Source organism: Cherax quadricarinatus, chromosome 7, assembly GCF_038502225.1.
Source record: "Cherax quadricarinatus isolate ZL_2023a chromosome 7, ASM3850222v1, whole genome shotgun sequence".
Classification (NCBI taxonomy): domain Eukaryota; kingdom Metazoa; phylum Arthropoda; class Malacostraca; order Decapoda; family Parastacidae; genus Cherax; species Cherax quadricarinatus.
Window position 1 is genome coordinate 28,959,910 of NC_091298.1, and position 23,906 is coordinate 28,983,815.

The following is a 23,906-nucleotide window of genomic DNA, read 5'->3' on the forward strand; positions in this document are numbered from 1 at the left end:
ACAGGTCCTTAGCTTCGAACTATAGACCAATAAGCCTAACCTCCATAGTGGGAAAATTTATGGAATCAATAATTGCCAAGGCAGTTCGTAGCCACCTTGAAAAGCATAAATTAATCAACGAATCTCAGCATGGTTTTACAAAGGGGCGTTCCTGCCTTACGAATTTATTAACTTTTTTCACTAAGGTATTTGAGGAGGTAGATCATGGTAATGAATATGATATTGTGTATATGGACTTCAGTAAGGCTTTTGACAGGGTCCCACATCAGAGACTATTGAGGAAAATTAAGGCACATGGAATAGGAGGAGAAATTTTTTTTCTGGATAGAGGCATGGTTGACAAATAGGCAGCAGAGAGTTTGCATAAATGGGGAGAAATCAGAGTTGGGAAGCGTCACGAGCGGTGTTCCACAGGGGTCAGTGTTGGGCCCCCTGCTGTTCATAATCTACATAAACGACATAGATGAGGGCATAAAGAGCGACATCAGCAAGTTTGCCGATGACACCAAAATAGGCCGTCGAATTCATTCTGACAAGGACATTAGAGCACTCCAGGAAGATTTGAGTAGACTGATGCAGTGGTCGGAGAGGTGGCAGATGCAGTTTAATATAGACAAATGCAAAGTTCTAAATGTTGGACAGGACAATAACCATGCCACATATAAACTAAATAATGTATATCTTATTATTACGGATTGCGAAAAAGATTTAGGAGTTCTGGTTAGCAGTAATCTGAAACCAAGACAACAGTGCATAAGTGTTTGCAATAAAGCTAATAGAATCCTTGGCTTCATATCAAGAAGCATAAATAATAGGAGTCCTCAGGTTGTTCTTCAACTCTATACATCCTTGGTTAGGCCTCCTTTAGATTATGTTGCAGTTTTGGTCACTGTATTACAGAATGGATATAAATGCTCTGGAAAATGTACAAAGGAGGATGACAAAGTTGATCCCATGTATCAGAAACCTTCCCTATGAGGATACACTAAGGGCTCTGAATCTGCACTCTCTAGAAAGACGTAGAATTAGGGGGGATATGATTGAGGTGTATAAATGGAAGACAGGAATAAATAAAGGGGATGCAAATAGTGTGCTGAAAATATCTAGCCTAGACAGGACTCGCAGCAATGGTTTTAAGTTAGAAAAATTCAGATTCAGGAAGGATATAGGAAAGTACTGGTTTGGTAATAGAGTTGTGGATGAGTGGAACGAACTCCCAAGTACAGTCATAGAGGCCAGAACGTTGTGTAGCTTTAAAAGTAAGTTGGATAAATACATGAGTGGGTGTGGGTGGGTGTGAGTTGGACCTGATTAGCTTGTGCTACCAGGTCGGTTGCCGTGTTCCTCCCTTAAGCAAGGTGAATGTGGCATACATGGTGAGGGCAGCATGCAATGTGAGGGTGGCAAGCAATGTGAGGGTGGCATGCAATGTGAGGGTGGCAAGCAATGTGAGGGTGGCATGCAATGTGAGGGTGGCAAGCAATGTGAGGGTAGCAAGCAATGTGAGGGTGGCATGCAATGTGAGGGTAGCATGCAATGTGAGGGTGGCAAGTAATGTGAGGGTAGCATGCAATGTGAGGGTGGCAAGCAATGTGAGGGTGGCATGCAATGTGAGGATGGCAAGCAATGTGAGGCTAGCATGCAAAGTGAGGGTGGCAATCAATGTGAGGGTGGCATGCAATGTGAGGGTGGCAAGCAATGTGAGGGTAGCATGCAATGTGAGGGTGGCAAGTAATGTGAGGGTAGCATGCAATGTGAGGGTGGCAAGCAATGTGAGGGTGGCAAGCAATGTGAGGGTGGCATACAATGTGAGGATGACAATCAATGTGAGGGTGACAAGCAATGTGAGGGTGGCAAGCAATGTGAGGGTAGCAATCAATGTGAGGGTGGCAATCAATGTGAGGGTGACAAGCAATGTGAGGGTGGCAAGCAATGTGAGGGTGACACACAATGTGAGGGTGGCATGCATTGTGAGGGTGGCATGCAAGGTGTGAGGGGGTTGCAAGTAATGTGAGGGTGGCAAGCAATGTGAGGGTGGCAAGCAATGTGAGGGTGGCAAGCAATGTGAGGGTAACAAGCAAGGTGTGAGGGGTTGCAAGTAATGTGAGGGTGGCAAGCAATGTGAGGTGGGCATGCATTGTGAGGGTGGCAAGCAAGGTGTGAGGGGTTGCAAGTAATGTGAGGGTGGCAAGCAATGTGAGGGTGGCAAGCAATGTGAGGGTGGCAAGCAAGGTGTGAGGGGTTGCAAGTAATGTGAGGGTGGCAAGCAATGTGAGGGTGGCAAGCAATGTGAGGGTGGCAAGCAATGTGAGGGTGGCAAGCAATGTGAGGGTAGCAAGCTAAATTTGGTTATCTCAAAAATCTTGGATATTATCCTAACACCACAAGACTTTGAAAAGGCAATAAATGACATGCCCATGCACTCTGCCCCAGGCTCAGACTCATTTAACTCTGTGTTCACCAAGAACTGCAAGAAGCTCCTGTCGAGTGCTTTCAGCATTCTATGGAAAGGGAGCATGGACACCAGGGTCATCCCACACACACTAAAAACAACAGACATAGCCCCACTCTACAAAGGTGGCAGCAAAGCAACTGCAAAAAACTACAGACCGATAGCACTAACATCCCATATCATAAAAATCTTTGAAAGGGTTCTAAGAAGCAAGACTGCCAACCACCTAGATACCCATCAGTTACACAACCCAGGGAAACACGAGTTTAGAGCAGGTCGCTCCTGCCTGTCTCAGCTAGTGGACCACTATGACAAGGTCGTGGGTGCTGTAGAGGGCAAACAAAATACAGTGGACCCTTGGGTAAAGGCATCATCGGCTAGCGCCAAAATCCGCTAATGACTCACTTTGGCATAAAAATATTGGCTTAGCTAACGCCAAATAACTTGGCTAAAGACTTTTGTCCCGAACGTGTCAGTGCGGCCTGAGCGAGCCCGGTCACTCCATGCTCCTTGTACAGCCAGTGTGCATTGTTTACAAAGTCAGCGAGGACGATTCCACGCGTACATGTGATATATTTTGTATTATTCCATTGTTTTTAGTGCTTTTAACTGCTAAATAAGCCACCATGGGCCCACAGAAAGCCTCTAGTGCCAGCCATGTGATAAAGAACGAAAGAAACACAATAGAATTGAAGAAAAAGTTCGTAGAAAGTACCAAAATGGAGGAGGAAGAGAGAGGGGAGAAGGTGCCCTCTGCAGTGATTCAGTGATTCTACAATATGTATGATACTAAAGCAGCAGGTATTGATAAAGGCTATAGTGCCAGCCAGTGATACAGTGTAGAATTAACAGGGTACCAAGTAAGTTAAGTGAGTAAGCGATAGAAAAACGACACGAAAGTAACTCTCCAATGTTGTTGAATGTGTATCGAGCCACTGAACATACGCCGCCCTGCTATGTATCTTCCACCACCCTAAACCTCTGCCAACATCTCCTCCATCAAACTAACTAGTTAAACTAACATCTCCAAGGTAAGTGTAAATATAAAAGTGTAAGTATAAAAGTAAATATAAGTGTAAATATAAAAGGACCCCAATGGAAATATGTAAGTCACTCTGACTTTTTTGTGTTATCCTAGGTACTTTACACATATGCTGCTATGTATGATAATCTATGTACATAAACTGTATTTGTGTATACCTTAATAAACTTATTTATAAATTAAAATGTAAATATTTCTTATTTATAAATTAAAATGTAAATACAGTGGAACCTCTATTTACGAGTGCATTCACGTACGAGTTTTTCCAGATACAAGCAGCTGCTGTCGATTTTTTGCTTCCAGACGCGAGCAAAACTTCCAGATGCGAGTGGGCCTCAAGGGAGGTTAATTGACACTGGTGAAGGGGCTCTTGCTCTTGATCTAGGGAATTGGATCTCAGTTATTTGTTTGACTATCTTATTGAAACTTGGGTAATGTGTGATGAAAAGATGCTTCTTAACATACACCAAAAATGAAAGAAATCAGACCATAAATAACGGAGTTCACTTCTCAGCCAGTAGCCTCCCCTTAGCGGTATATTTTCTTATGGTTTTTATGTCTGTATTCTCGTTTTATTTGCTCTCATGTGATAGAATGGAAGATATACAACAAAATATGATTTTAATTGGTTTCACGATGAAAAGTACCTTGAAATTGAGCTCAAAACAGCAGAAGTGTTCGATTCTTTGGCGACATCAGTGGTAGACATCATGAGGTAGCAGTAGCAGACAACATGAAGCAGGAGTGGCAGACAACATGAAGCAACAGTGGCAGACATCATGAGGTAGCAGTGGTAGACAACATGAAGCAGCAGTGGCAGACATCATGAGGTAGCAGTGGTAGACAACATGAAGCAGCAGTGGCAGACATCATGAGGCAGCAGTGGCAGACAACATGAGGTAGCAGTGGCAGACATTATGAGGTAGCAGTGGCAGACAACATGAAGCAGCAGTGACAGACAACATGAAGCAGCAGTGACAGACAACATGAAGCAGCAGTGACAGACAACATGAAGCAGCAGTGACAGACAACATGAAGCAGCAGTGGCAGACAACATGAAGCAGAAGTGGCAGACAACATGAAGCATCAGTGGCAGACAACATGAAGCAGCAGTGGCAGACATCATCAGGTAGCAGTGGCAGACAACATGAGGTAGCAGTGGCAGACAACATGAAGCAGCAGTAGCAGACATCATGAGGCAGCAGTGGCAGACAACATGAAGCAGCAGTGGCAGACATCATGAGGTAGCAGTGACAGACAACATGAACCAGCAGTGGCAGACATCATGAGGTAGCAGTGGCAGACAACATGAACCAGCAGTGGCAGACAACATGAGGTAGCAGTGACAGACAACATGAACCAGCAGTGGCAGACATCATGAGGTAGCAGTGGCAGACAACATGAACCAGCAGTGGCAGACAACATGAAGCAGCAGTGGCAGACAACATGAAGCAGCAGTGGTAGACAACATGAACCAGCAGTGGCAGACATCATGAGGTAGCAGTGGCAGACAACATGAAGCAGCAGTGGCAGACATCATGAGGTAGCAGTGGCAGACAACATGAACCAGCAGTGGCAGACATCATGAGGCAGCAGTGGCAGACAACATGAAGCAGCAGTGGCAGACATCATGAGGTAGCAGTGGCAGACAACATGAAGCAGCAGTGGCAGACATCATGAGGTAGCAGTGGCAGACAACATGAAGCAGCAGTGGCAGACAACATGAAGCAGCAGTGGCAGACAACATGAAGCAGCAGTAGCAGACATCATGAGGCAGCAGTGGCAGACAACATGAGGTAGAAGTGGCAGACATCATGAGGTAGCAGTGGCAGACAACATGAAGCAGCAGTGACAGACAACATGAAGCAGCATTGACAGACAACATGAAGCAGCAGTGGCAGACATCATGAGGTAGAATTGGCAGACAACATGAAGCAGCATTGACAGACAACATGAAGCAGCAGTGGCAGACATCATGAAGCAGCAGTGGCAGACAACATGAAGCAGCAGTGGCAGATAACATGAAGCAGCAGTGACAGACAACATGAAGCAGCAGTGGCAGACAACATGAAGCAGCAGTGACAGACAACATGAAGCAGCAGTGGCAGACAACATGAAGCAGCAGTGGCAGACAACATGAAGCAGCAGTGGCAGATAACATGAAGCAGCAGTGGCAGACAACATGAAGCAGCAGTGGCAGACAACTGAAGCAGCAGTGGCAGACAACTGAAGCAGCAGTGACAGACAACATGAAGCAGCAGTGGCAGACAACATGAAGCAGCAGTGGCAGACAACATGAAGCAGCAGTGGCAGACAACATGAAGCAGCAGTGGCAGACAACATGAAGCAGCAGTGGCAGACAACATGAAGCACCAGTGGCAGATAACATGAAGCAGCAATGGCAGACAATATGAAGCAGCAGTGGCAGACAACATGAAGCAGAAGTGGCAGACAACATGAGGTAGCAGTGGCAGACAACATGAAGCAGCAGTGGCAGACAACATGAAGCAGCAGTGGCAGACATCATGAGGTAGCAGTGGCAGACAACATGAGGTAGCAGTGGCAGACAACATGAAGCAGCAGTGGCAGACAACATGAAGCAGCAGTGGCAGACATCATGAGGCAGCAGTGGCAGACATCATGAGGCAGCAGTGGCAGACAACATGAAGCAGCAGTGGCAGACATCATGAGGGAGCAGTGGCAGACAACATGAAGCAGCAGTGGCAGACATCATGAGGTAGCAGTGGCAGACAACATGAAGCAGCAGTGGCAGACATCATGAGGTAGCAGTGGCAGACAACATGAAGCAGCAGTGGCAGACATCATGAGGTAGCAGTGGCAAACAACATGAAGCAGCAGTGGCAAAGTGTAGCATTATGAGTGTAGCAATTAAGTGTAGCATTAAGAGTGTAGCACTTATAAGCCACTCTGACTTTTTTGGTTTATCCTAGGTTCTTTACACATGTCGTCAGGAGCAGGGCTGACCGCTGTAGTGGCCCTATAAACCCCAACAACAATGGCTGCTGTCACCACCACTAGCCACATACCTAATGACATGTATTTTATTCATTCTAGTGGAGGCAGTGGAGATGTCATGTCTGAGGGCAATGTGTGGTGTGAATATAATGCAGAGAATTCGTAGTTTGGAAGTTAGGAGGAGGTGCGGGATTACCAAAACTGTTGTCCAGAGGGCTGAGGAAGGGTTGTTGAGGTGGTTTGGACATGTAGAGAGAATGGAGTGAAACAGAATGACTTCAAGAGTATATCAGTCTGCAGTGGAAGGAAGGCGGGGTAGAGGTCGGCCTAGGAAAGGTTGAAGGGAGGGGGTAAAGGAGGTTTTGTGTGCGAGGGGCTTGGACTTCCAGCAGGCATGCGTGAGCGTGTTTGATAGGAGTGGAGACAAATGGTTTTTAATACTTGACGTGCTGTTGGAGTGTGAGCAAAGTAACATTTATGAAGGGGTTCAGGGAAACCGGCAGGCCGGACTTGAGTCCTGGAGATGGGAAGTACAGTGCTTGCACTCTGAAGGAGGGGTGTTAATGTTGCAGTTTAAAAACTGTAGTGTAAAGCACCCTTCTGGCAAGACAGTGATGGAGTGAATGATGGTGAAAGTTTTTCTTTTTCGGGCCACCCTGCCTTGGTGGGAATCGGCCAGTGTGTTAATAAAAAATAAAAAAAATATCATGTTTCATTGTTATTAATATTGTTTATTATATGAATTGTGATAGATAAATAAGCTGTATAGTTGATATTAGGGAAATTATTAAAGTATTTTCTCGTGCCTGGAATTCCACTGGAACGAACTAATTCCATTTCAATTGATTTAAATGAGGAAAATTGACTCTGCAAACAAGCAAATCCAGTTGCGAGCAAAGTCATGGAACGGATTAAACTCATAAGTAGAGGTTCCACTCTATTTCTTATTTATAAATTAAAATGTAAATATTTCTTATTTATAAATTACATACATTGTTTAAGTGTGATAGTAGTAGTAGCGCCAGTGCCGCCGCCGCCGCCACCGCTGCCACCACCACCGGCGCCGCCACCACCACTGCCACCACCAACACCGCCGCTGCTGCCACCATCGCCACCACCACCGCTGCCACCGCCGCCACCGCCACCACCGCCACCACCACCACTACTACTATGTATGGCTTCTCTCAGTGACCCTTATAAACCCAGCAACAACAGTTACACCATTTACTCCTCTCATACATTATGACATATTTTATTCATTCTATAGTATATATCATGTTTCTACATTATTAATATTGTTTATAATGTCAGATTAGATGAATTGTGATAGATAAATAAGCCGCAGAGATGACATTAGCGTCATATTGAAGTGTAATAAATTGACTTCCTCTTGCCTCCTACGTGTCTACCATACACCAACAAGTCAAGTCAATAAATGAACATTTAACATCACACTTGTAAGTGTGATGTTAAATGTTCATTTATCCATTTTATTAGTGCTTTACATTTATTTTCCAATGTTTTCTGTATGTATATTTATATTTAATCTTTAAAAAAAAATATTTTTTGTTAATACTTTTGGCTGCCTGAAACGGATTAATTGGATTTCCATTATTTCTTATGGGGAAAATTAATTCAGCTAAAGGCCAGCTCTTTGGAACGGATTAAAGGCGTTACCTGAAGGTCCACTGTACTGATATAGTATACACAGACTGCAAAAGCTTTCGGCAAGTGTGATCACTGTGTAATAGTGCACAAAATGTGTGATAAAGGAATAGCAAAAAAAGTTGGTAGATGGATCTATAACAAATAGAACACAAAGAGTAATAGTAAACAGAGTAAAGTCTGAGGCAACTACGGTGAAAAGCTCTGTTCCACAAGGCACAGTACTTGCTCCCATTCTATTCTTCATCCTCATATCTGACATAGACAGAGATGTAAGCCATAGCTCCATGTCTTCCTTTGTGGTTGAGACCCAAATTGCCATGACAGTGACCTCCATTGAAGCACTGCAAGACTCCAAGTGTACATCAACCAAATCTTCAACTGGGCCACTCAAAACAATATGAAGTTCGATGAAGAGAAATTTCAACTACTCAGATATGGAAAACTTGAGGAAATTAAAACTATCAATGTACTATATGACAAATTCTAACCATATAATAGAGTGAAAAAGTAATGTGAAGGACCTGGGAGTGATAATGTCAGAGGATCTTGCCTTCAAAGACCACAACAAAGTACATATCTACTGCATCTGCTAGACAAATGATAGGATGAATAATGAGAACTGTAAAAACTAGGGACACCAAGTCCATGATGATTCTCTTTAAATCACTTGTTCTCTCTAGGCTGGAATAATAATAATAAATTTATTTTGACATGATACACGGTTGTACAAAGGAATATAATAGTTGGGTGTACATGCCAAAAGCCCCTTGTATGCAGAGCATTTTGGACAAACTTAAAATTAACTTAAGATTAATAAGCCTATAATAGATTAAATGGTCATTAGATGAGTCACACTGAGTACAAGAGAACTGAGTATTAATAGGTAATGATATATGGCTTTAATAAGTCTAGTAGAGAAGTTTAGTAGAGAATAATTACAATATAAGCAATTTACAATATGAAGTATTACAATTCAGTATTCAAAACAAGGAAATTTGAACATCCTAATTTTGAAGTAATGAGTACATGGGTGAGCAATCTTCAGCACAATAATCAGCATTGAAATTGAGACATCATTAGTACTTTTTTGTGTTGCTTTTGAGTAACTGGTAGGTATTAAGTATGGTTTGTCTGGTTAATTTTGAATGATGAGGAGATTTCTAAGTAGAGCCTTAAATTGATTTGCAGGCAGGGGTCCTTTAGTGTGTTCTGGTAATGAATTCCAGATCTAGGAGGAGTTTGAGAGGAGGGTTTATATTTGAGTGTAGTGTTCTATGTATGTAGTAGGCACAATAATAAGTGTGGATCTTTTTGTACATTAAGTAAGTTAACCCTTTCAGGGTTTCGGCCATACTAGTACGGTTTATGCACCAGGGTTTTTGACGTACTAGTACGCCTAAATTCTAGCGCCTTCAAATCTAGTGAGAGAAAGCTGGTAGGCCTACATATGAAAGAATGGGTCTATGTGGTCAGTGTGCGCAGTATAAAAAAAATCCTGCAGCACACAGTGCGTAATGAGAAAAAAAAATTTTGACCGTGTTTTTGGATTAAAACAGCGACTTTGCACTGTATTTTTGTATGGTATTTATTGTTGTATTCTAGTTTTCCTGGTCTCATTTTATAGAATGGAAGACATATTACAGAAATTGAGATGATTTTGACTGATTTTTTAATGAAAAGTACCTTGAAATTGAGCTCAAAGTAGCAGAAATGTTCGATTTTTACCAAAGTACAAAAGTAAACAAATCATGCTGAGCGTCAAACACACGTCAACTGGTGAGTCTAATATTCTTTCACAAGTGCGCCGATATTATTTATACCATTTTTACACTAATGCAGTAGTCTGCATAACAGTAAATCTTCTATTTTTTGTGAGAATAAAAGTTCAAAGTGGAAAGCAAAAGAATGTAAGAGGGGCATGGGGACGTGACTAATGAACAGAGGAAATGTTATTTTAGTGCCAGGAATGTCTTTCTTGTTTATTCTGGACCCTATTTGGAAATTGGCATCTTTTGAAATTTGTGTGAAATTGGCAAAATTGCTAAATTCTGACCACTGTATTGGATAGTTGAAATCAGTAAATGGGTGGCTTCTTGTACTCATTCGATAGAAAAAATGGAGTTCTAGCGAAATAGTTTTGATTTTTGTCGACTAGTACACTGGAATTGGCCGAAAATGGGGCTCAAAGTGGGCAAAATCGCCGATGCGTAAACATTGTCGAGACCACTAACTTCACGAGAGCATAATTCCATAAGTTTGCCATCAAATTTCATACTTTTGGTGTCATTATGATCGGGAAAAGATTCTCTATCTTTTCATAAGAAAAAATAATTTTTTTTTTTTTTGAAATTTGGGCAACCCTGAGAACAAGTGTGGGAGAGGGTTAAGACTCTTGAAAAGTGGAGGAGTATGCTGTCTATTACAGGAGTTAGTAATCAATCACACTGCAGCTTTTTGCTGGGTTATTAAAGGTTTAAGGTGATTTGCTGTGGTTGAGCCCCATGCACAAATACCACAGGTGAGGTAAGGGTAGAAGAGAGAGTGGTATAATGCAAGAGCCGATCGGGGTACATAGTACCATATCTTTGAGAGGATGCCTACTGTTTTGGAGACTTTCTTGGACATTTGCTGTATGTGAGTTTGGAATTCGAGATTGCAGTCTAGGTGGAGACCTAGAAATTTACCCTCTGTATGTCTAGAAATGGGTGACCCATTTATCAGTATGTTTAGCTGTACATTGTAGCTCTGTTTCCAAATACTGCTGTACATTAACTGACCCCTTCAAGGCAGACGAAACTGTGGTCTTGGAGAGTGCACAAAAAAACTTTCATGGCACACACAATCACGATAAGGCACCTAAATTACTAGGAACAGTTGAAGTCCCTTGATTTGTATTCCCTGGAATGCAGGCAAGAGAGATACATGATAATATACACTTGGAAAATCCTAGAGGGATTAGTACCAAATTTGCACATGAAACTCACTCCCTATGAAAGCAAAAGACTTGGCAGGAGATGCAGCATTCCCCCAATGAAAAGCAGGGGCACCACGAGAACACTGAGAGACAACATAATAAGTGTCCAGGGCCCAAGACTATTCAACTGCCTCCCAGCATCCATAAGGGGGATTACCAATAGACCCCTGGTTGCCTTCAAGAAGGCACTGGACAGGCACCTAAAGTCAGTACCTGACCAGCCGGGCTGTGGTTCGTACGTGTAGACTGTAAGCCTACATGGCTAGTTTTTGTAGTTTCCCCCAGGAAGCAAGCCTGGTGGGCATGCCACTTCAACCCGCATCACCTTGCCTCCCTCTCATTTGGCATCCAGGTATCATAAAGTCAACAGGACTACTCCTCTCTCCCTCGCTGTGCATGGCCCTCCTGGGCCAGGGCAACTTAAACACACTGCCTGTGTACCACGAACCTCAAATAAAGTAAGAGGCTTCCGAAGAGTATCACTGAACACACAATCATTTCATTATAATTGGTGACAGTGGTGCTCGCAGCAAGTGTGTCTGCCCGGAGAGGAAGGAAGAAGCATGAAGTTGTCTTCACTTCATCACCCCATACAAGAAGCGTCTGTTTCTCAACGAGTTATCCTGATGTCGTGTCTGCAAGCTGCAGCATCCTGACACAGGTACCAGCATGATCTAGGTCAAAATTTACTGAATTTCTCCGAGAAATATAAATGACATCACCTGGAGCTTCACAGTGCCCCACGCTGTTTCTAAGTCACGTGTTAAGGGTCGCCTGTATGTTTCTGCTGTTGTTGTTCAGCTCAGCACAGCTATTTCAGCAAGTCAGAGGTGAGTTTGTGGTGATTTTTGTGCCCAGTGTGGTAGAATCTGCACTAGAAGTATGTGGGGTGTGGAGGAAGTGGCCGGCTCCTCCCTTACCTCAATGTACACCTCCCACATTCGCCTCCTACCACCACACTACACCACTCACTGTCTCACTCCCTCTGCTGTTTCTCTATGAATTCAGTGTGAATTCTTTGCCAGAGCTGTGTATCCAAGTGCCCGAGGTCACTCGAAGCCATGTGGATCACAAAGCCACATGTTGATCTACGAGCCACACGAGTTACCCAAGCCACATGCTGCATGGCATCACCCATGATGTCAGCATGCTGCCCGCATCTCTCCCCCCGACATTACCCATGGTGCTGCCCAACATCACTTCACGACGTCACCATGCTGCCCAACGTCATTCAAGGACGTCACCTTGCAACATCACCCAGGATGTCTGCCCAATGTCACAATGCTACCTGATGTCACCCTGGATATCTGTCTGACGTCACCTCGCAATGTTGCCCCATGACATCCCTCACGATGTCATGCCTGACATCACATGTCACATCGAGTGTTCTAGTTTTACAGTGAGCAAATTGTTTCAGTATTGTCGATTAGATTGAGAGAAGATATATGTCACATGTTAATTTCCTCTCAGCCAATGTTCTCACTTCTTCGTATGGCTTAGTGCTGATTTTTGCACAGAAAAGCATCATTTGCTAGTGCAAGCCATGTTGTACAGCATGTGCAGTAGGTGTGTGCAAGTTTTCCCTATGTCTCAATGTATGGTCTGCACCCAGACCACTATATAGCACCCTTGTGTTACACCCTTGACCGTTGACAGCTGACATTAGTCAGTCCCAGCATCAGTTACAAGCGTCTGAGCCCCTTGTACAGAAAGTTCTTTGTGTTTGCCACTCGCAGATGCCCTGCTGAGTCGTACCTGCTACTATTCTCCATCAAGACTTGTTCCACTTCACCTTCCGACCATCAGAGTGGTTATATGTAGAGAACCAGTCTGAAGACGCTTAGACTAACCTCTGCTATAACTCCAACTGTCGAAAGAATGACACTCTTCAAGCCGCAGTAGCCCTGTCAGCAGGCAACCGTCTGCCTCATGTTGTAGCTTCAGTGAGCAGCCTGCACAAACATTATGTCACTTTGAGTCCTAAACCACTCACTGCAGATGTTTCGCCTGAGGCATCCCTGTCACGACTCACTCCACACTCGCTGGTAGTGACAGCCCCAGCAACAGTACCAGTCAAGAAATGTCCTCCTGAGTCACTTGCCTGAAGAAGTCCTGCCCAGCTGCTGAGTACTGATGATGCCTCACTTGAGGGCACCAGCAGGTTGTGCCCCAGGATGAGTGAACCCTGCAGCAACTACCACTATGACTGCTTTACCGTTCCAAAGGAGACCGTACCCTGTTACGTCACAGTTCAGCCGCAGCAATATCTCCTCTGTTGCTGTATCTGTCCAAACACAGGAAGGCATGCAGTGAAACCCACCGACATTCACCGCCTTGGACCACGATGTTTTAGCACACCCCACTTTTTTTTTCTTCCCTCCCAGTAGAACTTTTTTTTCCATGTCCACATGTATGTATATATGTTTATTCTGTATCCTGTTCCCTGTTCCTGCAAGAGAGAGAGAGAGAGACCGAGTTTTTTTTTTCAGCCAATCATGGTCAAGGACAACCATGGGTAGGTGGCCGAGCAAAATGTAGACTGTAAGCCTACATGGCTAGGTTTTATAGTTTCCCCAAGAGGGTAAGCCTGGTGGGCATGCCACCCTGCCTCATTCTCACTTGGCATCTAGGCCTCATAGAGTCAACAAACCTACTCCTCTCTCCCTAGCTGGGCACGGCCCTCCTGGGCCAGGGCAATTTAAACACGCTGCCTGTGTACCACAAACCGCAAATAAAGGAAGAGGCCTCTGAAGAGTATCAGTGAACAAACGTAATCGTTTCATTATATACGTCAGTTTACATGCAGCCAGCAGTAACAGCCTGGTTGATAGACCCTGATCCACCATGAGGCCTGGTCTCAGACCAAGCCATGAAGGCATTGACCCCCGAAACCCTTTCCAGTTATACTCCAGGTGGCAAGCAAGGCAGAGGGTGGCAAGCAAGGCAGAGGGTGGCAAGCAAGGCAAAGGGTGGCAAGCAAGGCAGAGGGTGGCAAGCAAGGATCACTTTTCATCAACTCAATCTTCTTGTTCTCTCTCTCTCTTCATTCTCTCTCTGCATTTTCTATTAACACATTTGCAGTTCGCACCAAAGCAGGGTGACCCAAAAACAAAAGAAACTTGCATCATTACTCACTCCATCACTGTCTTACCAAAGGCGAGCAGACAATATAGTTCAAAAACTGCCACATACCTCCATCCCTCCTTTAAATGTAGGCACTGTACTTCTCACCTTCAGGGCTTAAGTCCAGCTAACTTGTTTTCCTGAATCCCTTCATAAATGTCACCTTGTTCACACTCCAAAGCACGTTAAGTCAAAAACCATTTGCTTCCACTCACTCGCGCTTGATGGAAGTCTAAGTTCCTCACATACAAAACCTGCTTTACCCCCCTCCCTCCAATCTTTCCTAGGAAAACCCCTACTATGCCTTCCTTCCACTACAGATTTATATGCCCTCCAAGTCATTCTATTTTGTTCCATTTTTTTAAATGTCTGAACCACCTCAACAACCTCTCTTTCTAATCTCCAAGCTACAGATTGTGTGCATAATATTCACAACACACATTCCCCTCAGACATGACATCTCCACTGCCTCCAACCTTTTCCTTATTGCAACATTCCCCACTCATGCTTCATACCCATACAAGAGCCTTGGTACCACTATACTCTCATACATTCCCCTCTTTGCTTCCATGGATAACATTCATTGTCTCCACAGACTCCAAAGTGCACCACTCACCTTTTTCCCCTCATCAATTCTATGGTCCACCTTGTCTCTCGTAGACCCATCTGCTGACAAGTCCACTCCCAAATATCTAAACACATTCACTTCCTCCACACTCCCTCTAATCTGATATCCAATCTTTCATTTCCTAAATTTTTTGTAATCCTCATTACCTTGCTCTTTCTTATATTCACCTTTAATTCCTTTTTTTTACATACCCTCCCAAATTCGTCCACTTACCTCTGCAACATCTCTTCAGAATCTCCCAAAAGTAGTGTCATCAACAAAAAGCAACTGTGACAACTCCCACTTTGTGTTTGGTTCTTATCATGCATCCCTATCTAAGGCCTACTGTTACTGGAAAATAATCTCCTTCCCTCCTATTTACCCTAACCTGAGCCTCACTATCCTCGTAAAAACACTTAACTTCTTTCAATAACATACCCCCTATTCCATACACTTGCAACATCTGCCACATCTGTATATTCTCATATTTTCTTGTTCATATTACCTCTCCACATGCAAATAAGGAAAAGTTATTGATTTTCTTTATTTACAGAATGCTCCAACTGTGCTCTACCCAGATTTCTGTTTGGCAAGAAGCCTGGAGGGCATCATACTCCTGCTGTATATGCAACAATCCATACATGTGGCCCACCAACCCTTGGCAGAGAGAGCAGAAGCACTTCTGCTACAGATAATGAGTATTCTTCCGTCAATAATGGAGAAACTGAAACAACATTTTCCTTAAATTTATCACATCAAAATCTGTCAAATGGCAGACGTAGTGTAGAGTTAAGAGATACAAAGCCTCAGCCTCCAACATCTACACTTACATCTCCAACTCTTAAAGTAAAAGTAGAGTCTAAAGATCCTCTAGTCCACTTTTCCAGCACAACAGAAAATACAGTACTAGCACAACCATTCCTAAGCCTCCTTGACTCTGGTCACTCTTCACCACCTCTTTTGATAAAAGATGACACCAATTTTAATAATGTACGTAATGATCAATTACATTGGAGAGATCCTTTAAAAAGTTTAAATTCTTATAATACAAATTTAAATAAAGACAATGAGATAAGCATCATAGCTGCTAATGTCTCTTTCAGTAGCAATGATGTCATTACTGCTCATACAGCCAATTTTGATAGTAAAACATCTCAATTTTTTAAGCAGTCCCCAACAGTTACATATAATGGAAGTTCTAATTACCCCATTACTTCACATTATGAAACCTCCGCTACATATAAGCCAATACTGCAATACAATAATATTGTAGACACAAGAAACAATGAAAGAGTACTATCTCAAGAGCCTAATAATAAAGATGATACTGTCCAGACTACTGTACAGGATGAGGAAATGATGGCAAACACTACAGCCTCGTACCACACCAGTGAGAAGCGCCACACATCAAAGGTTATGACAAGTGAGATAATACTGTCTCATGAGCAACAATTTACAGTGACCTACTGGATGTTTTATCCCTATAACTATGGCAAAAAAGTATGCACTGCTAATCTAGGATTCATCTTCGGTAGGGTATTTAAGCCACGAATAAATGGTGTTTGTCATGGAGAAGAACTAACCATGGGTAGCCACACTGGAGATTGGGAGCATATTTCAATCAAATTCAAGGTAAGTCATGAACTGCTGGCTCATACTATCTTTTGTCTCTTTACTGCACCTCATTTTATTGTATAAATTTTCAACAGAACATTTCATTTATTTGCCCAATACGTCAATGAAGTTTTCATTGTGGCTATACGAATTAGATGTCTTACACAAATAACCCGCACATAAAAGAGAGAAGCTTACGACGACGTTTCGGTCCGACTTGGACCATTGACAAAGTCACACAGTGTGACTTTGTCAATGGTCCAAGTCGGACCGAAACGTCGTCGTAAGCTTCTCTCTTTTATGTGCGGGTTATTTGTGTATCGTTCCAGTCACGGTATTGTGCCTTTTTGTTATTTATATTAGATGTCTTATTCTGGAATATAATATTTACACATTTTTTATGAAATTCTACAATAATGGCAAACATTTATTGCTCCACTCCTTTTAAAATACTATTTCTCCTCCATTCACATTTTTTCTAGTACTGCAGAGTACACTAACACTTTCAGAAAAATAGTCCTTAACCCCTTGACTGTCACAACCCCCAGTCCTGAGGTTGTCTTCTGGTGTTGCAAAATTTCAAAAAAAAAAAAAAAAAAAAAAAAAAAAAAAAAAAAAAAAAAAATCTTATGAAATGACAGAGAATCTTTTCCCAATTGTAATGACACCAAAAGAACGAAATTTGATGTAAAACTGATGGAATTACGCTCTTGCGAAGTTAGGGACCTCGGCAATATTTACAAATCGGCTATTTTTCCGAATTTGAGCTCTATTTTCGGCTAATTCCATTGTTCCAGTCGACCAAACTCATAGCTATTTCCTTAGAACTTTGTTTTTTCTATCAATTGAGCACAAGAAACTGCCCATTTACCAATTTCAACTATCCAATAACGTGGTCAGAAATTTGCAATTTGGCCAATTTCACGAAAATTAAAAAACATGACAGTTTCAAAAAAAGGTCCAGAATGAACAATGCAGACATTCCTGGCTCTAAAATAACATTTTCTTTGTTCATCAGTCACATCTCCAGGCCCCTCTGATATTACTCTTGCTTTCCATTTTGAATTTTTATTCAAACAAAAAATAGAAGATTTACTGTTATGCAGACTACCGCAATGCTGTAATAATTGTACAAATAATGTCAACCCATTCATGACTGCATATTAGAATGGCTAGTTGGACATTTATTGGACAATGACATCATTTGTTTACTTTTGAACATCGGCAAAAATCAAACATTTCCCCTACTTTGAGCTCCATTTCCAGGTTCTTTTTCAGTAAAACCTCTATTTCTATAATATGTTTTCCATTCTATCAAATGAGACCAAGAAAACGAGAATACAACCATAAATACTATACGAAAATAGACCACAAAGTCAGCATTTTAATTAAAAAAAAAAAGTCGGAGTTTTTTTCTCATTGTGCACTGCGTACTCCAGGATTTTTTTATATAGTGCACACTGACCACACAGACCCATTCTCTCACATGTGGGCCTACCAGCTGTCTCCTGCTTGATTTGAAGCCGCTAGAATTTATGAGTATACAGTAAGGCCCCACTTTACGGCGTTTCGCCTTACGGCGTTCTGCTAATACGGCGATGTCAAATTATGACCAAAATTTGCTATACGGCAAGCGGTCTTTCAAATACGGCACCCCCCACCCGGTTTGTTTACATTTTCCGTGACCACATCTATTATGTCAGGAAACTTTCCAAAATTTCAAGTGTTTTAAAGTTACTGCATATTTTATATGTACTCTGATAATTATACGTATATGTACCTGTACCTAAATATACTTACACACTGTGCTGGTGTGCAGGTACACATTAAAATCGCTAAGTCTCTCTCTACTCATGACGCCAATACTACGTAATAATAATCATTCTTGGGCACACTAAATGTCTTATTTTACATTAATATAAGCATTTTCATTAATCCATCTATGATATTTTCCTCAAAATTATATATGAAACCCATTACATAGCATATAAACATGATACATACACTCACAGAATAAAAATTGACGTAAATATGAGATTTGTTTACAAAGCTGTGTAGGTAGTGTCGGAAGAATTACATTTTCTCTAGTCAAACTGGGGGATAACTGTAGAAAAATATTCTTTTCGTATGCCTTTACTCTATATATAGCAATTCACAACCCTTGTGGGTTTACTGCTTTTTATTAATAATAAAAATATTATTATTATTACAGTGGACCCCCGGTTTGCGAAGTCATCGGTATCTGATAAATCCGGTATCCGAAGCATTATATCACAAAAAATTTGCCTCAGTTCCCGTTACAAAACCCAGTACGCGATACGATTCGTATGAGACGTGTCCACGTGTGGCCTGAACTGCCCCGTGTGTGCCAGTGTTTACAAGCCAGCCAGTGTGCGCGCATCTAAGGATACATTCGGTACATTCCATATTATCCATATTATCACTGTTTTTGGTGCTTGTTTCTGCAAAATAAGTCACCATGAGCCCAAGAAAGCTTCTAGTGCTAACCAATCGAGACCAAGGGTGCTAATGACTATTGAAATGAAGAAAGAGATAATTGCAAAGTATGAAAGTGGAGTGTGTGTGTCGGACCTTGCCAAGTTGTACAGTAAATCCCAATGAACCATCTCTACTATAGTGAGCAGGAAAATGGCAATCAAGGAAGCTGTTCTTGCAAAAGGTGCAACTGTGATTACAAAACAGCGATCGCAAGTGTTAGAAAATGTTGAGAGACTGTTACTGGTGTGGATAAATGAAAAACAGATAGCAGGAGATAGCATCTCTCAAGCGATCATTTGTTTAAAGGCTAGGCAGTTGCATGAGGATTTAATTAGAAAAATGCCTGCAACTAGTGGTGATGTGAGTGAATTTAAGGCCAGCAAAGGTTGGTTTGAAAGATTTAAGAATCGTAGTGGCATACATAGTGTGATTAGGCATGGTGAGGCTGCCAGTTCAGACCAAAAAGCAGCTGAAAAATATGTGCATGAAGGACTGAAACCTGAACAAGTGTTTAATTGTGACGAAACAGGCCTGTTTTGGAAGAAATTGCCAAGCAGGACTTACATTACTCAGGAGGAAAAGGCACTCCCAGGACATAAGCCTATGAAAGACAGGCTTACTCTTCTGATGTGTGCCAATGCTAGTGGTGATTGCAAAGTGAAGCCTTTATTGGTGTATCACTCTGAAGCTCCCAGAGTGTTCAGGCAAAAGAATATCCTCAAGGCTAATTTGTGTATGCTGTGGAGGGCAAACACTAAGGCATGGGTCACTAGGGACTTTTTCTATGACTGGTTACACCATGCATTTGCCCCCACTGTGAAAAATTACCTAATTGAAAAGAAATTAGATCTTAAGTGCCTCCTGGTGTTAGACAATGCCCCTGGTCATCCTACAGACTTGGCAGAGCGACTTTGTGGGGACATGAGCTTCATTAAGGTCAAGTTTTTGCCTCCTAATACCACTCCTCTCCTGCAGCCCATGGACCAGCAGGTCATTTCCAACTTCAAGAAACTGTACACAAAAGCTATGTTTGAAAGGTGCTTTGAAGTAACCACAGATACTCTATTGACTCTAAGAGTTTTGGAAGGATCACTTTAATATCCTCAATTGTGTAAACCTTATAGGTAAGGCTTGGGAGGGAGTGACTAAGAGGACCTTGAACTCTGCTTGGAAGAAACTGTGGCCAGAATGTGTAGACAAAAGGGATTTTGAAGGGTTTGAGGCTAACCCTGGGAATCCTATGCCAGTTGAGGAATCCATTGTGGCATTGGGAAAGCCCTTGGGGTTGGAGGTTAGTGGAGAGGATGTGGAAGAGTTGGTGGAGGAGGACAATAATGAACTAACCACTGATGAGCTGCTAGATCATCTTCAACAGGAAACTGCTTCGGAGGAGGGGATAGAGAAATTTACAAAGTTGCCTACTTCAAAGATTAAGGAAATGTGTGCAAAGTGGCTTCAAGTGCAAACCTTTTTTGATGAAAATCACCATGACACAGCTACTGCAAGCCGTGTTGGCAACCTGTACACTGACAATGTTGTGAACCACTTTAGGAAAGTCATAAAGGAACGAGAGGTACAGGCCTCTATGGACAGATATGTTGTGCGACAGAAGTCCAGTGACTCTCAGCTGGTCCTGTGGCATTAAAAGAAGAAGGGAAGTAACCCCGGAAAAGGACTTGCTACCTCAAGCCCTAATGGAGGGGGATTCCCCTTCTAAACATTAAAAACTTCGACACTCTCCCCTCCTCCCATCCCATCAATCATCATCAGATCTTCATTAATATGTGTCTATTTTTAGTTCATTCACGTCTGTTTGTAAGAGTTTGTAAAACATTTACCTCAATATTTTTTTATTATAATAATTACCTCACGATACAAATGTTCTTACATTGTGTACAAGTTGTACAAGTTAGTTCAGAATAAACAAACAGCAACACACCATTTTTAGAGTGAATGAAGATAATAATATTAATAATAATAATATTATTATTATTATTATTAATATTAATATTAATTATAATAATAATAATAATAATAATAATAATAATAATAATAATATTATTATTATTATAAAAAGCACTAAACCCACAAGGGTAGTGAATTGCTATATATAGAGTAAAGGCATACGAAAAGAATATTTTTCTACAGTTATCCCCCAGTTTGACTAGAGAAAATGTAATTCTTCCGACACTACCTACACAGCTTTGTAAACAAATCTTATATTTACATCAATTTTTATTCTGTGAGTGTATGTATCATGTTTATATGCTATGTAATGGGTTTCATATATAATTTTGAGGAAAATATCATAGATGGATTAATGAAAATGCCTATATTGATGTAAAATAAGACATTTAGTGTGCCCAAGAGTGATTATTATTACATAGTATTGGCGTCATGAGTAGAGAGAGACTTAGCGATTTTAATGTGTACCTGCACACCAGCACAGTAAGTATATTTAGGTACAGGTACACATAAGTATAATTATCAGAGTACAGTGGACCCCCGGTTAACGATATTTTTTCACTCCAGAAGTATGTTCAGGTGCTATTACTGACCGAATTTGTTCCCATAAGGAATATTGTGAAGTAGATTAGTCCATTTCAGACCCCCAAACATACACGTACAAACGCACTTACATAAATACACTTACATAATTGGTCGCATTCGGAGGTAATCGTTATGCGGGGCTCCACTGTACATATAAAATATGCAGTAACTTTAAAACACTTGAAATTTTGGAAAGTTTCCTGACATAATAGATGTGGTCACAGAAAATGTAAACAAACCGGGTGGGGGGGGCGCCGTATTTGAAAGACCGCTTGCCGTATAGCAAATTTTGGTCATAATTTGACATTGCCGTATTAGGGGAATGCCGTAAAGCAAAATGCCGTAAAGCAAAACGCCGTAAAGCGGAGCCTTACTGTACTTACCGAGATGTAGAGGCATGAAGTTGACAAAGTGAACCACTTACAGCAACATCGCCGACTGCCAGTCACTCGGTAATGTTAAAATTTGTTTTTTCTACTTTTTTCTTTTATTTTTTAACATTTTATTTTTTCAAGTAATTTTAATGGCCTGTGAGACCAATATAAGATATAATGTACATATATTCACTCATTGTATGCTACACAATAGTCGCACAAACATTAACAGGTGAACATTTTCACCAACCTTAGTCACAAACTATTGTCTAGAAATATATACACAGTATTTATAGGTCCCGGCAATGTTTCAGATATGCGGGAGTATATAATTATAATAATAATAATAAGTTTACTTGAAGCATGACAGTGCAGCAGTGGTGACATTTGATGAGCGTGCACTGCCTTGGCTTTATCTGTTTTCACTGTTACACATAAACATGTCTGTCTGTCTATCTGTTTGTCTGTCTAGCTCTCTGTTTATGTCTGTCTAGCTCTCTGTTTATGTCTGTCTAGCTCTCTGTTTATATCTGTCTCTGCTTATCTGTCTTTCTGTGTCTCTGCTTGTCTCTCTCTCTTTCTCGGAGAGAGCCACTCATGAACCAACAGGTATTACACACGACGCACATATTACTTACCAGTCATGCTTACTATGCATTATATCTACAAGCACAGTATAGCACTTTGTCTGGATTTTTTGGATTATCCTTAGTAATTTACACTATGTATAGTTGTATTTATGTGTACCTGTGAGACAGAGATAGAGACAGAGATAGATAGAGACAGAGATAGACAGAGACAGAGATATAGATACAGACAGACAGACAGATAGAGACAGCCATAGTCAATCAGCCAGCCAGCCAGCCAACTGCTGGCTAGCCATGTTGTTTACACAAACCCACATTGTCTTCATCACCACAGATGCTCCCTTCCCCACTACCCACACTGCCTTCCCCAATACCCACACTGTCTTCCCCACCACCCACACACAAATAAGTCACTTTGACTTTTTTGCTATGTTCACACAAACCCATGCAGCCTTCCCCACCACAGACACTCCCTTCCCCACTACCCACACTGCCTTCCCCAGTACCCACACTGTCTTCCCCACCAACTATGCTGTCTTCCCCACCACCCACATGCAAATAAGTCACTTTGTCTGACATTTTTGGTGGAAGGTTGATAATGGTGTGGGTCTTCATCACTATTTCTGGTATCCTGGTCATTACTTTCTGTCACAAACTCCTCAAAACCATTAGATTCATCTTCACTGACACATCAATCTGTGTTAGAACTATCACTTGCAAAGGGAAGGGTCCCAATTCGCCAGAGAGTGAGGTATTCCTTACTGCCTGGCTTGGTGACCAAAGCGCACTGAATTACCACTCCCAGAACGCAATGTGGGTGCCCCGATTTTTTTTCCTATTGTGCACACTGACCACGCAGACCCATTCTCTCACATGTAGGCCTACCAAGTTTCTCCCACTCGATTTGAAGGCGCTAGAATTTTGGCATATAAGTACAGGACCGACCCTGGGTGTTAAGCCGTACATGCACGGGACCAACCCTGAAAGAGTTAATAATGACATCTTGTAGAAATATATTTACAATCTACATGGGAACAATATCCACAATATAACATAACTGAAATAATACTTGATTACAAGTCAATCACTTAGATGCCAAATCTAGGTAAATTAACCTAAAAAAGATAACTAGTCAATGTCTAACACTAAAGTCGTCATATAAAAGATACACTATAAAAAAATCTTAAGAAACACATCACATCAAGGTGTGCAAATCACTAGCACATGACACTAAGTTCACACACTGCATGTGTGCATGCAGATACCATCTAGTCAAAGCCTAAGACACCAACAGAGCCATCAGAGACAACATTCATTTGATCTTAGGACAGGATAAGTCCACAATGCTGAAGCAAATTTCCTCCTGAAACTGAGCCTGCATCAGATAATCTCAGAGGTAAATTCCGCACAAGGAGACAAATAGACTAAGTGTTCATGAGT

The 23,906-nt window shown here is 41.8% G+C and overlaps 2 protein-coding genes across 10 annotated transcripts in view; one reads left to right on the forward strand and one right to left on the reverse strand.

Moving 5' to 3' along the window:
* The window catches only part of Arp8 (Actin-related protein 8), a 311,465-nt gene that overhangs the window by 182,616 nt on the left and 104,943 nt on the right, over positions 1–23,906 (reverse strand). The gene's annotated exons all lie outside the window — the stretch shown is intronic.
* Positions 1–23,906, forward strand: part of LOC128687032 (uncharacterized) — a 99,878-nt gene that overhangs the window by 43,965 nt on the left and 32,007 nt on the right. For all 8 annotated transcript variants that reach the window (XM_070082377.1, XM_070082376.1, XM_070082380.1 and 5 more), the window contains one exon: positions 15,396–16,474. In XM_070082377.1, the coding sequence (XP_069938478.1) occupies positions 15,396–16,474 (1,079 nt within the window). The remainder of the gene's footprint in view (positions 1–15,395; positions 16,475–23,906) is intronic.